Source organism: Pseudochaenichthys georgianus, chromosome 3, assembly GCF_902827115.2.
Source record: "Pseudochaenichthys georgianus chromosome 3, fPseGeo1.2, whole genome shotgun sequence".
In the NCBI taxonomy this organism is placed as follows: Eukaryota; Metazoa; Chordata; class Actinopteri; order Perciformes; family Channichthyidae; genus Pseudochaenichthys; species Pseudochaenichthys georgianus.
Window position 1 is genome coordinate 18,502,053 of NC_047505.1, and position 14,713 is coordinate 18,516,765.

The 14,713-nt window shown below is 41.6% G+C and overlaps 1 protein-coding gene across 2 annotated transcripts in view; it reads left to right on the forward strand.

The window, feature by feature from the left end:
* Nucleotides 1-14,713, forward strand: part of nav2a (neuron navigator 2a) — a 103,974-nt gene that overhangs the window by 33,738 nt on the left and 55,523 nt on the right. Inside the window, exons 4-7 of one of the 2 annotated variants that reach the window (XM_034106201.1) lie at nt 7,318-7,390; nt 8,705-8,948; nt 9,150-9,200; nt 11,687-11,814. In XM_034106201.1, coding sequence (XP_033962092.1) covers nt 7,318-7,390; nt 8,705-8,948; nt 9,150-9,200; nt 11,687-11,814 — 496 coding nt within the window. Of the gene's footprint in view, nt 1-7,317; nt 7,391-8,704; nt 8,949-9,149; nt 9,201-11,686; nt 11,815-13,895; nt 13,952-14,713 lie in introns of those variants that run through there. The other variant, XM_034106193.1, reaches the window with a different exon arrangement.

The following is a 14,713-nucleotide window of genomic DNA, read 5'->3' on the forward strand; positions in this document are numbered from 1 at the left end:
ACATTAGGTGGACAACATATCAGAAACACTCATGAACTAATAAAACAGCCCTGCAACAGAAGCTGCCGCTGTGAAGCATGTCTTCATTTTTTTCACTAGACTATAATCACATGTTGCACAAAAACGTTTTTGTTTTTTTCAGCCCTTGTAAACCCACAGACATACTGTGTTGCATAAGTTAATGCACGTGTTGCGACAACAGTAAGTCCAATCATTGATGATATTACACAAGAGTCTGTAAGATATACAAGACAGAAACCTAAAACTTGAAACATGAAAACAACTAATTAAATCAGCTATGCTTTAATTATTCTGCTCACAGTACAGCAGGGACATGTTGATGTAGCCAGAGGAGTTTTTTGTTTTTATTTGTTAACGCAGATAGTGTCAGCCTGAGGGTAATGAGGAATCAACAGCTTAAAAGTAAGAATACATCTTATGAGAAGATAACAAAAAGACACGTTTTTAAATATGCTTAATTAAATGGGAGAGCACAGTGTGATTACAGACACGAATAAGCACAACGGCAAGTCTATAACCATTTGCAGAAGCAAAAGACTGAAAATGCTGCCTGACGTGAAGTGTGTGACTTTGCATCACGATGTGCGCCTCATAGCTGCCGCCTCACTTTTTATCAATAAGCTGTGAAAGCCAACACTTCCCTGAGGTGTTAAAACCTCTGCATACAGTAGATTTTTTAAAGTCAAGACAGAGAATTATTGAGGCAGATGTCAAAGTTTAGCAGGTGAGCTGGGAGCTGTAATGTGTGAAACCTCCTGACGGCGAAACTATGTGTGGGCAGGTACCGATATAACCGCACTGTCATACACACACATGAACACATACTGACAACACGCTGTCTCACTAACAGGATCACAATCCAACAGTCAGACAGGCAAATGCTCGAGCGCTTTCGGCTATGTAGCTGCTGTCGTCATGTAAAAAGGGCAAGGTATAAACAGTAATACCATTTAAAGGCATATGAGTCCCGTGCTTATGAACATTTGTGTTGGTGTGGTTCAAAAACGGCTTAACACTTACAGTCAAATGTCAAGTTTTTGACATACCACAGAAAACCTTGTTCTGGTTTATGTTGAGACTTTCCTTCCCTTGATTCTCCTAATGCTGCCTCTGGGGCTTTGTCTATCAAGCAAAATGTTTGTGTAATGTAATGTATACAATAATTTGCGGAGGATCCACAACTTTGGTTCAACAATCAGTATCAGCCTTCAAAAGCTCCTATCAGTCAAATCCTGCTTCAGACACGTCACACTCTCACACACACTCCCTCCCCCTGCCTCTGCGTCTCTCACACACACACACACACACAACGTTAGCATCCCTGTGCTGGGGAGAAGTGTTTGTTCAGAGGGCTGTCGTCTGTCCACCTCCGAGCCGCTGCCGGAGCAGAGCAGGAGGTGAAGGTGGCCTGGGTGGAGGTGTGAGGCCGGGCGGAGCGTCACACTGCAGGAACACATCTCTCAGCCAGCCGGGCAGGTAGGCGCTGCCGGCGGTGTCTTTCAGCGAGGGTGTGTTGAGGGTTTCTCTCCGGGATTCTTTAGATGTATTTTTGTTCTGATTATCAGAAGGGTTTGAGCAGAGAATGATATTGTCTTTAGTGTTATCTTGATTTGGTAGTTTTTACTGCATGTGTGTGTGCTAGAGTGGGTCGTTTTAAGCATATTGTATAACATAACTTGAGTATGTTTTCAGTTATACATCAGCCTTTTGATTAAGTTTGTGGAGAACAGAAGACGAATGAGTCCAAAAATGGGACATTAGAAACAAAATCTTCTGGGTTATGTTCAGTAACTCTGCGACTGACAATCTCTATCATTGTTGATTATTCTTATCAGTTTATCAGTAAGTGTTGTTTCAATAATTAGCTTAGACATAATGACTAAGGGCTTAAAGATAAATCCAAAGATATGTTGTAAATCAGTGTTTCTCAAACTTTTTTATACCAAGGACCACTTAACCAATAAAAAAACACTCGCGGACCACCTAACTCCACAAATATCCAAAAACACATCGTTTTTTTACAAATCGCCTTAAAATGGTACAAACAAGTGACAACATGTGTGATGAAGGTGTTTATCTGGGCTATATCATGCAATCGAAAGTGAAACTTAAGCTCGTTCGATTGCGGAGATATTCCCGCGAGAGTGCGGAAAACTTAAATACATTTATTTATTTCAAATGTGAAATTTTACAAATATACTCACGGACCACCAGTGGTCCGCGGACCACACTTTGAGAAGCACTGTTGTAAATAATGCTAACAAGCCCATCACATAATACTGGGACCCAAACTGACATGTTTAACCAGCACCTTTTAGTTAGTAAGAAATAATATACTTGTTATATTGTTTTACTTGTTAATGACTTTGTAGAACATCAAGCCAATTTGCTGTATGATCGTTAATACATTTTCTGTTGATCAGGTATGGCTTGATAAGTATAAACATGGCGGTGTTGGCCTTTTAGCATTTAGAAGTGGCATGAAACGAATGGACATAAGGGGTTGACATACATTAAAGGTCTGATTTGGATTCATACTGGGGATGTCGCAGTTAATTGTAAAGCATTTGAAATGTATAGGCCAGACTCCCTACAGCAATGTGACCTTTAATACATGCTATGGAAGGTATTGAACATCACAGACTGATCACTGGTACACAGCAATGAAAGAATAATCAAGGGAGGACTTATTTATGATCCCATTGTAGATGAAGGGATTCGTCTCCTGATATAGTTAATCTGGCTTCTCTAGGCTCTGCAGATTTTAAATAGCGGGACGTTTCAGTATGGATACCCCCGGAGAGGCTTGGGAGCATCTCAGCAGGACGGGCCTGGCATTTGTGACGGGGGATCTTAATGATGTGTATTTTCTGCTGCTATTTACACTCTAACTTTACCGGGGAATTTGGCACAGTTGGGGAGCGGTTCAGTCTCTTAAATAAAGTTTAAGCCTGTGGTATTTCAGAGAGTCTCTGGGTATGCCGATGGGGTTAGTGGGGTATTTCGGCGAGGTTTATTTTTAAAGAGTCTGTGGTATTCAGAGAGGACGATGGTTTGCATTCCTACCGTTACTATATTTTCTGCTGCATCACCTCCAAGGGCAGCATATGTCAGCCCCTCTCACAGCTGTGTCTGGGGTCAGAGGTCACGGAAATGACAGCAGGGCCAGCACTGCGGTATCAGCTAAATACGCACAATTCTCTTCACACACTAACTCAGAGAGACATTGAGTTTGAACCAGGAGGAGAAGTAATCGGGATTGTATTGATTAATAACAATGTGGTACAATAGTAACCCCCATAGATAATGCAACACGTAGTAACTAAGCAAACATTAGGCAAACACAAGAAGTGGTAATGGTGGTTCAGGGTGTTGATGAAACTGCAGTATGACAGAATTTAGGGATGAGATGGTGGATTAGCAACTGGTTAGCAACATATACAGTACAACCATTATTGATATGGTAAAGGGTGTAGCCTATGTGTTCGTGTTGTGGTAATGGATCGAAGTAACAGGGTTTGAGTCGTAAATATGGATAATAGAGTTGTGGTAGTTGGTCGGTTTTATTGTGGTTGTGAGTGTAACTAATTGTCAGTGTTGGAAGAAGTGCTCAGATCCTTTTCTTAAGTAAATGTACAAATACTATGGTCTTAAAATACTCCATTATATGTTGTAATTTCAAAATTCTACATAATGTAAAAACATATTAACATGAAAATATACTTGAAGTACAAAAAGTACTCATGCAGCTCAATGATCCGTGTTCAGAACAATATAGATTACAAAAGTATTGTCGGCTAAATGTAGTTCAAGTATGAAAAGTACACGTCCTTGTTATGCATAATTGTTATCTTCACAGTATTTAATTATGATGGTTATAATATTATCCTATTTTTATATATCTAAGAGCATTTTTGTATTGTGGTTGGTCAATTTGGACCAAATGTAGATACTTTAAATACTGTGTAGCTTACTGCATCAAACCATATCAGCATACAAGTGTAATCATGTGTACAAAGTAAGTAACTGGTAACTTTGAGTGTTAAAATAAATGTAGTGGAGTAAAAAGCATGAGTTTCGCCTCAATTGTAGTAGAGTAAAGGTATAAAGTAGCATTAAATGGAAATACTTTCCACCACTGCTAATAGTAATACGTGGAGCAGATTGATGCTGATAAAGATATGTTAGCTGTAACCAATAGTAACTGCAGTCTTATTATATAGTGGTACAGGGTGTTAATAATAGATGTATGTTCTTTCTTATACCCTTTTCTACAGTTATGATTTGACACTCTCTCTTCGACTCTCTATTCTCTGAGTGCAAGTTTAATTCATTTGCCAAGAAATAACCAAAACCCACAATAACAAAGTTAAAGATACATTTGACCGATAGCAGAATATTATTTTTCTTGTGGCAATTTTCAATGTGGCAATAGTTAGTAGAGTTTTTTGGCTGTGATAATCGTGCAGTGAACATCTGGTATTGTGACAGCTCTGTGTTATGGTTGTCGATGTTACTAAATGTGCTAGTCTGTGGAAGTCAAATGAAATGAATAAAAGTATGTTTATCATCAGCGTATATTCGATGTATCCCGTATTTGAATAGAGGGGATGTGAAGGAGCTTTTTACTTCCGCTGCTCACCTCACAGTCGGATACTACCTTACAGAGGGAGCTGTAGGTCAGGCTATATTTAGTCGGTGCATATTAAGTGTAATCATGTCATTAATCTTAAGTGAGCGGGACCCTCCCGGTTGCAGCCCACACCCAGCCTCATTGACAAAGCACACAGTTCATATATATTTAAGTTTACCTGCAGTATCACTGTTCTATATCTGTACTCCCTTGGCTGGGAGAATATATTGTACTCTCACAACAGGTGTGTTGTAAGTATATTACATGGAGGTAGATTGGCCTCTGTGTGTTATAAACCCACTCTCACTGGTAATAAATGTCATGCTAAACGAGATTTAACACCTCTTTAACCTTTGTGCATGTTGTAAAATGCTTTAAAATCAATTTCGCAGTCAATTCTTCAGTAAATTGACTTGCCAAGAGCACCAGCTAACATTTCAAGACATGGCAGTGCCATATTGATATATTTTGCGCTGTAACTGCTGTGTTTGCTCATTGGAAACAACAGTTGGTAAACTTTGATCGCACCATCATTAATCTGCAGCGACTCTGCTTGATTACTTGATATACTTTGTGTGCACACTCGCTGTATAAAAGTTCACATGGGCTCTAAACAAAGCCTGTCTGCCTATAAAATCCTCTCGCACTGCAGTGACAGCTCAGCAGTCTGGGCTCAGGTTGCCAAGGCTGCTGTCATAGCAACTGTGTCGGTATTGATGGTTTGCCTCTCTTGCTGCACTGCTGATAAAACTCTGCCTGTGTTTTGAATATGTCACCATGTGGTAGGGCTGTGCAATTAATCGTATTTTAATCGCGATTACGATTATGGCTTGCGGGGATTATGAAAACAGCATAATTGACAAAATACGATTATTTTGCTGGGTGCGCTTTCGCCCCTCCCTAAAAGCCCACTCGGCCACGTGGGAGTGACATGTGTTGTGAGTGTTCAGTGCGAGCCAAGATGTCAGAACAAGAGCAGCAACTCGTTAAAAAGAAGGGTACAACTATTTCCACTATAAGTACTTTGCCATTACATTTCACATCGCTAAAGATATGTGCCCAGTTAGCACTGTTAGCAACCAGGGCTTTCAGCAACTTGTCAACACGTTGGACAAGCGTTACGCGAAGCCGTCTCGGTATTATTTCAGCAGGTCTGCGCTGCCTGCACTGTATAACAAATGCCGTGGGGAAGTTGAGAGAGATGTGGCTTCAGCTGACTACTTTTCTACCACAACAGACCTATGGTCTAGCCCAGGGGTGCCCAACCAGTCGATCGCGAGATGTGTCTAAAAATAGAACAACAATATTCTGTTTTATCGTTAATGTCCATAACATAATCTTCCTGTGCCAGAATAATGCACGTGAACGCATCAAGGCTTTGTGATTGGTCGGTGTGGCTGAGGGTCTTCAGTACAGGTGGCAATATGGTCACCTGCCTGCGCTCATCTCTGAAACCAGACCATGTAAACAGGCTGATGTTTCTTGCAAAAAATCTTTAAGAGATGACATGAGCAGCCCTACCAGCATTTGCCATGGTGGCCAAAACATTTTTATTTGGTCTTAAATTGTAGTTCAACATTTATTTCCTGTTACTTCTGGACCATGACGGTTGGTCAGCCTTCAACGTGGAATATGTTGAATATGTTTTTACCAAAATGTTAGCTATATGTTAAGGAGTTTTCAGTAGGTTGTGACAGTGCACTGCAACATATTTGATTTAATTTATTTTGGTCTAATTTATTTTTATTTATCATATTAATAATATATGTTTAGTATGGTTTTGGAAGTGCGCTCCAACATATTTGTTGATCTTGTTTATTGGTAAAATATTATTTGTTTTAAAGTTCAATGAATAATCGTCAAAATAATCGTGATATCAATTATTGACCCAAATAATCGTGATTATGATTTTTGCCATAATCGCACAGCCCTACCATGTGGTCAATATTGCATTTTGAGCTTTCCAAAAGACAATATGAATAGTCAGTCACTACAGGGTAACACTTTCATGCACCTCTCCAGCAGTGGCAGGTCAGTTTACATCTGTCAGAAAGGGTATGTTTTGGGTTTCATTGTTGTGGTATCCACAGTCTGATTTCTTGAAAACCAGTTAACAAATGTTGATTTAGTTTGATAAAAAAAAACGTATTTCTCTACACATCTCATAACATATATCCCATACCATTTGTAACAGGCTATAGCTGCCAACTATTTGAGACATCTTCTGAATCTGTTACAACAACATGATACATTTCATTTGTCATAAGTCTGACTCACTTCAGCTCACGCGTCATCCTTTTACAAATATAGAATTATACATTCTCCACAAACTATGGCAACTATCCGTCAATCACGATTGTCTGTTATGTGCATTTTCATGCAGATCAAGCATTTTGTATTATTAAAATAATAATAAATTACTCGATATTGAAACATTTATTGATCTGTATTTAATTTTCAGCACATCTTTTTTGAAAATGTAAATGCATTAGAATATTTTGTGCCGTCAGCTTTCCTTTAAAAGCAGACTTGTAGTTGCCATTACGCTCTCAGGAGAAGCGTGCAGACGATAGACCGGCACGCTTACTCACATTATACCAATATGTAAATTTGAATGTAAATGTGCAGGGTGCCGTGTCTTACAGCTGTGTCTCTCTGTCCAGATTGAGAACATCGATGCCTGCCTCAGTTTCCTGGCAGCCAAAGGAGTCAACATCCAGGGTCTGTCTTCAGAGGGTAAGCAGGACTTTCACCGGAAGACCAGTCAGACACCAACCTGGGCTAATAAACAAATGCCCTTCCTGCTATGGAAACAAAAGATAAATGGCAACTTAAAACATGAATGCATTTTTATTGGCAAGCTGGTTTGCCTGGACACACTACATTAATGCCAGACAGTACACAACACATGAGGGCTCAGCAGGCGCTGATTAGAGCACATATAGAACTAATGTACCATACACCTCGGTGCCTAATGCAGTATTTAAATGTAGCCTGCTGCAAAAAATAATTGTATTGGGGGTTTACATCAAATTGATTACCAGTAATAATAATGACATAATTCGGGCAATGGGTCAGTCCTTGGTTCAGTGATGCCCCCCCCCCCCACACACAGGGGGGGGGGGGGGGGGCAACAGTGGTAATTAAAGTTTAAAAGGCAGCTACTGTCACAAACTGGATGAATGTGAAGTATTTTGTTGGATTCAAAAGTCGTAAATATCTACAAAATGGAGGAGACAGATCTGATCGGAGCAACTGTGACAAATAATCCAACTGAAACCGGCGTGGACAATGACTATGTTTTTAAAAATGCGCTTATCCAGACAAGCCCGGTTTGGAAACTTTACGGGCAGAAGAAACATTTCTATAGAAAGAATTATACATTTCTGTCTTTTTCTGCCTTTAATAGCTACTAACTTGAATTTTTAAAATTAATTATTCAATTATTTTGTATATTTTATTGTAATGTAGAGACAAGGCTTTTAGTGACAATCGTGTATTGCCTTACAATTATATGTAAAAATAAATGTCTAAAGATGATATTTGGCCTCAAATCATCTGAGGCCTGGCGCCCCCCTGAGATCTTTGCCCCCCCCAGGTTGGGAACCACCTTTCTTTTGCAGTAAAACAATATGTGAGATACATTGGAGAGGTATAGCCATTAGTAATGGCTTAAAGATTGGGTTTCCTGTTCTTTAGCTTTCACATCCCAAAATATCCACTGAGGACAAAAAAAATGTCAAGCACTGTCACAAATAAACTTTTATTGCTGTGCTACAACAGTGCTGTTGAGATGCCATTAGTAATGGCTATACCTCTCCAATGTATCTCACATATTGTTTTACTGCAAATAACAGCAAATAACATTCAGGTTGATGCTGAACAATGCATTGCAACAAGAACAGTTTGTTATCTAAGAATAGTCCATCATGCTTCAAGTGTCAAATTATTTTCTCATCCTCACTTTTCATCCATTGACTTTTCTCTTCTTCACTTGTACTTCCTTTTACTTTGTTACTAATCCACATTATCCTTCTGCCTGACCCACAGAGATTCGGAATGGTAATCTGAAAGCCATCCTCGGCCTCTTCTTCAGCTTGTCCCGCTACAAACAGCAGCAGCAGCAGGCCCAGAGGCAGAACCCGCAGCCCTCCTATCCCCCCACCGCCCAGCCCCAGGGCGCCCACCCCCCCCTGAGCCAGCAGAGCAGCGCCCCGGCCCAGCTCAGCCACTCTACGCATGGGACTGCTGCCCTCGCAGCCCAGATAGCAGCACAGGCCGAGATGCAGTCCAGGTGAGGAAATATAGGAGCCGTAACCTTGAGACTGGGTGAAGGTGTTTATGTCTGTCACTTTTCCTGCTGTTTCTGCTGTTCTATTCCATCATGATGTCACCTCTATCTTCCTGTTCACGCCTCGTGTCATTTATAACTGTAAACCTGACCTCTCTGTCTCTGTCCTCTTCCATATCTCTCTTCTCTTTTCTCCTCCTCTAGGGATGGCTCTAAACTGCTCAAGTTTTCCCTCGGTCAGAAAAAGACCTCTAGGTCAGCGTCTTCTGCCTTTCTGTTTTTCGTGCTCCTCCCCTAGTCCCGCCCCCTTCCTTGAAATAGGAAGGTAGAGATTGCCCCTAATCAAAGATAGCCGTTCTTTTGTACTATAAAGAGTTTCATGTTGTTTTTCTTTGTCTGAGATTAAGGGCAACCTCTACTACAAGCACTATCAAATATGCATGAGTGCTAGTGTTTAGCAAATAGAAACTAAAGCTCCAGGCTCCATCTTCGGACAGCCCTGTCCCCGTCTGTCTGGCAGCGCGCCTCATTTGGCAAGCCTGCTAAATGGGCTGTGAAAGACCTTTAGATAACCCTTAAGTAATGGTGTGTGTATGTGTGTGTGCAGGTTCCCCCGACAAGCACATCCCCCGTATAATGTGACATTAATAATTAACACAGTAGTGGCTGGAATGTGAGTCTATAATGTGCGTTGTTCAAATGCAGCTGCCGTTTGCGTTAACTGTGATGCTATAGAGTCCTTGTTGCGTTCACATTTGAATATTATTTAAGCATGCAATAATGTATTATGTGATGATGCACCTTGAAATTGGATTCAGGATGTGGTTTTGCATGCTGTGCCCATCCCAAATTCAGTATGCATTGCACCTGCCCCACACCAGCTCCTTCCAAAAGCAATGTAACAGCCCCACCCTCTGGCCATCATGCTTAACTACAAGGGGAAGAGTTGAGATGCTCCTGTTGATATCCACTTGAAAAAAAACCTTTCCAACACGTTCTTTTATAAAGACCCAAACAAAGAAGTTAACATATTTCTTCAAATGTAACTGCATTTTAAAAACAATTGTTTTGCCCCCAAAATGTATTTGGCCTGTATTTTATTTTTAAGAATGAATACAGCCATATTAGCTTTGGGGCATTGCATCCTATTTTTATATTTTGATGTAGAATCTTTCTTCTCCACACAGCCAGTCCAAAGGGGAAGGCAGCACACTGACTTGCCCTGCCATAACTGAAAGCCAAATGATCTTAGGCTGCTGTTGAGTAAATAATGTGGTAATACCTATTATCCCTCAATGGCCAGATGAATAAAGGCCCGCCAAAGTGAATGGCATGCCGGAAATTAGACTTTCTATAATGTATACAAGAGCTGAGAGAGAGTGAGCGCTGTAATCTGCTTATCAGCATCCGCCTCACAGTCCCAGGATGATGATTATGATGATGATGATGATATCACCGCCTGTGAATTAGCATTTCATTAGCGGTGTGTGTGCCGCGGATTGGTCAGATTACAGCTCGGCTCACAGACCTAACCGAAGACAAACGGGAACGACTTACCATATGAAATCAAGGTGTCAACAATGTCACCAAGGCTTACCCATGGCCGGTATATCCTGTGTAAGCCATGTGGGAAATAAAGGAGCAGGACATGTGATCCGAGGCTGTTGAGCTCACACCTCACTGGGACCTGCACTCTGTCAGCCCGTCACACACGCACACGCACACGCACACGCACACACACACACACACACACACACACACACACACACACACACACACACACACACACACACACACACACACACACACACACACACACACACACACACACACACACACACACTGAGACGTCACACTGCTGAGAGCTCATCCCTCTCCATTAGATGACCGTAGGTGCAAGCACAGAGCTGAGTTTACATTTATTAAACTGCGTGTATCTTATTACCTATCCAAATACATGAGGAAGAGCCGGATGTGTCTTAAGGGTAGTGTAAAGCATGAAGAAAGTCAGCAAAAACCTAAACAGCAGGATGACTGATTGGTTAGTTTAGGCATGGATTAGAAGTATACCCGACCTTGCAGACCAACAAAAGGGCAAGAGAACTCCTAACCTCGGAAATCAATAAAGAACGTCAACAGTTTGTAGTGACTTCAGTCAACTTTCTTTTGCTTCGATTGAGGTCACAAGGTAAACAACAATATCGATCACAATGCCAGCGTGATGCTTATGTGGGATGATACAATCTGTCCATCATATTTGGCAGGCTCATATCCTTTTAAAAAGATCATACATATTAAATAAGTTGTGTGTATCATTGGTCTAGTCTAGACAGAAAATGTCTTTTCATTCAAATGAAGAATTTATTTTCTCTCTTTATGCCATTTCTCATCAGTGATTGCCGGAACATGTGATGTGAAAGTAGATGCTAGCATCGTGTTGTACATGTTGTGACAGATTAGCTATACGGTAACTTGAAAACACAACCTAGTGCTGCTCTTTCCTGCCACATAAAGCTCTGGCTGTAATAAATCTGCATGCTCCCTGTTCTCTCAGCCCTCACTAAGTGATCCCTCCTGTTTGAGTTTAGAAGGCTGGATTTGCTCCAGCAGAATGTGTTGTAAACCTGCATTAATGTGTTCCTTCAATGCATGTAGGATGAAGGCTTTATGTGTTGAATATGTTCTTTCTTCCTTCCTTTTTATTTCCGCCACTTCCCTCTCTCTCTCTCTCTCTCCGTTAGACTTCCTGGCCCCTCAGCGCGGGTGTCCACTGCTGGCGGTGACATCCCCACCAGAGGCTCGGTCAGTGCTGCTGGGAACAGACGCAGCCAGGGCTTCAGCGACAAGACCAAAGCCAACCTGAACAAAGGTAGGCCTCACACACACACACACACACACACACACACACACACACACACACACACACACACACACACACACACACACCACACACACACACACACACACACACACACACACACACACACACACACACACACACACACACACACACACACACACACTTTTGGATGGAAGAGTTGAAGTAACTTAATAATTTAACTGAGATGCCCTTTGCGAATTGAAACTTAGCAGCTCTTCAAATGTTTATGTTTGCAGTGTTTAGGAAAAGTGTATGGTGAATTATGGATGTAATCCTCTGGGGGATTTTTGCTATCGTAGGTGAAATTGCAAGTTTACTCTTTTGCTTGGAGACCCAGAAAAAGTATTAGAGACCATGCCAGATAATTATGAGTAGCCCCCAGCATGCAGTGCTGCTCTGAAACAACTGTCTCTTTTCAAGGGAAATCAACAACCTGTACATGAGCAGAACATCATGATGTAGGAGAGATTGTTTATCCTCACTTTCTCTAACACACATTCAGTTGTTGGATGTTGAAGTAAGCGCACTCTCTGACTGCAGCCTCAGGACTGTTCTTTACAGTAAGTACGGTCGGGTGAACATTCTATTTCTTTCTGAAGATAAACAAACAATGAACAATGTCAAAGATTCTTCCCGGTTTCATTGTATCCTTTGTGCTTTACTCGGGAGGATCAATTAATGTTTCTGTCTATTGTCTTCTATTTACTTGTTTGGATAGGCACTGCCCTCTGCCTGTTTGTTTCAGTCAAACAATCTCGCAGTATTGTTCCTTCTTGAACTTTGATCCTGAGAAAAGTTGCGTTTTCCTTTCAGTTTGGTATTCTTCTACACCACCCAGGAGACGTGTACTTTTGACTTTTAATAAGTGAACCAGTTGTTCATTTTTCACGGTGATGATTCAGCCATGAAAGTTTTATTTTCATTTGGAGACAGAAATGCACTCTCACATGTTTAATGCCATCTCCCCTGACCCAGTTCAGCTTGTGCTGCTCACTGTTTGAGTTCTCCAGCAAACAAACTTGCGAGTGTGTTTGGCAGTATATTTAGTGGGAGCTGTGTTGAAACAGCTTCCGTCACAACTCAGCGGGCCAAGGCTTTATATAGACTGTTAGTGTTCGTAGTCTAAACTCATTACCCTGCATTAGACAGGGAATTCTGACCGCCCAGAGAGCGAGAGAGACAACTGTGTGTGTGTTTGTGTCCGTGTGTATTAGAGAGAAAATCTGTTGTCAGTGTTTAAAGTGACAAATTACTGGGACCAACACTATCAGAAGCACTGGGAAGCACTTACTCTGATGTGAGGTTTCCATTGCAGAGTGTCTCGTTTTGGACTGTTTATTTATTTGTTTTGCTAAGTGGGACAGTGGTAGGGTTAAAGGAACAGTACGACATTTTGAGAAGTATGCTTTCCGGACCAATTTAAGTTGGGAAATTAGACTCTCGTCTCTGTGTGCTAGCCACTAAACCTAGCATATCAACTGGAAACAAGTTATTTATTTTCTGTTTATTCCTTGCAAAAACCAAAGTTTACAGGTGATTTTAAAAGAAGGTAATGTGGCGGACTATTTCTTGGCTCGGTCAGCAACCTCCAAAACTAAGCTAAATGGCTGTAGTTTCAAATGTAAAGCACAGACATACGAGGGGGGATCTCAAAGTCCAGGCTTTAAATTGATTCGGTGAATTTCCCCCAAAGAAGTTCTCTTTAGAAGAAAAGGAAGTGTTTGCAGTAGGATTAGTGTTTGAGGTATCAGTTGAAATTATCACCATGTGGTCAGCAAGGTTTCCCCAAATTGGATCAAAGCTCATCTAGAAATCAGATCTAAAGTACATAGTTAAAAAATAGAATAAGAAGCATTCTGGCTTGCAGAAAGTGTGTGTGTGTATATGTTTTGGGATCAGCATGGCAGCAGGACTATGAGAATCCAATTGTCGACCCCCCTCTTTGGCCATGTTGTTAACATGCTGCCAAGCCCCTCCCCCTGCCATACCCTCCTCCTCCTCCTCTCCCTCCTGCACTCTCTGGATGGCTGGCCATGGTTTGGAACTCTTCCCTCCTCTCCTGTCTATCTCCTCCTGTCCTCTCCTTCTTTCCTTCTTCCTCCTGGACGTCTGCAGCACCTATGAGGTTTGTCAGCTTGCTCTGTAGATCGCTAGGACTACAGTATAGCGTTTCAGATGTAGAACTTTGGGTTGGCATTGAAACTTTGAAAGTATGATAGCAGATGTTGTCACTTTGACTGGTTTGTTGTTGCAGTTCTAAGAAATATGTGCATTGTGATGCTACAGAGAGCAGGGAGGCTGTGTTGCTGTCGGATGTCAAGTCAGTTGTCCTGAACCTTTATGTGAGTAACTTAATTTATAAGAGTAAAGGGGTTTAGGGATTATTGGTAAACTAACTAGCTTGTGTCCTGCTCTATTGGTGTCAAACTTTTGTCTTCAAGAGGTCATTAAAATGTAGTTTCTGCCTCACAAGTGCATGTTTGTGCCTTGGTGCTACACATCTAGTGTCCATGCTTGTTGTGCACGCTGTTGCTGCAGGTTCAGATGGTTCGAGGCACCTGCAGCTTCTATTGTGACACCAGGTCTGTGTCATGGCTCTGACACCAGAATGGCTGCTGCACGGCTGTACAGTGAGGCAGAGGACCTGAGTCTCCTCTGCAGTGCTGTGCTAACACAAGGTGACAGCATCTGGTGTTCACCGAGTGACACGGAGCCGAGAGAGCAGGGGCACCTGTGGTTCTGTGTTTGTGTGTTGTGCATGTCTCTGATGTATTTCTGTGTGTGTATGGCCGGTGCCCTGGCTGAATGAATAGGCTTCTGATGAGCTGTAGCGTCACTGTTTGAGTGTATTCATGTGGAGACACTTTTAAAAGTTTCAGTGGCCACA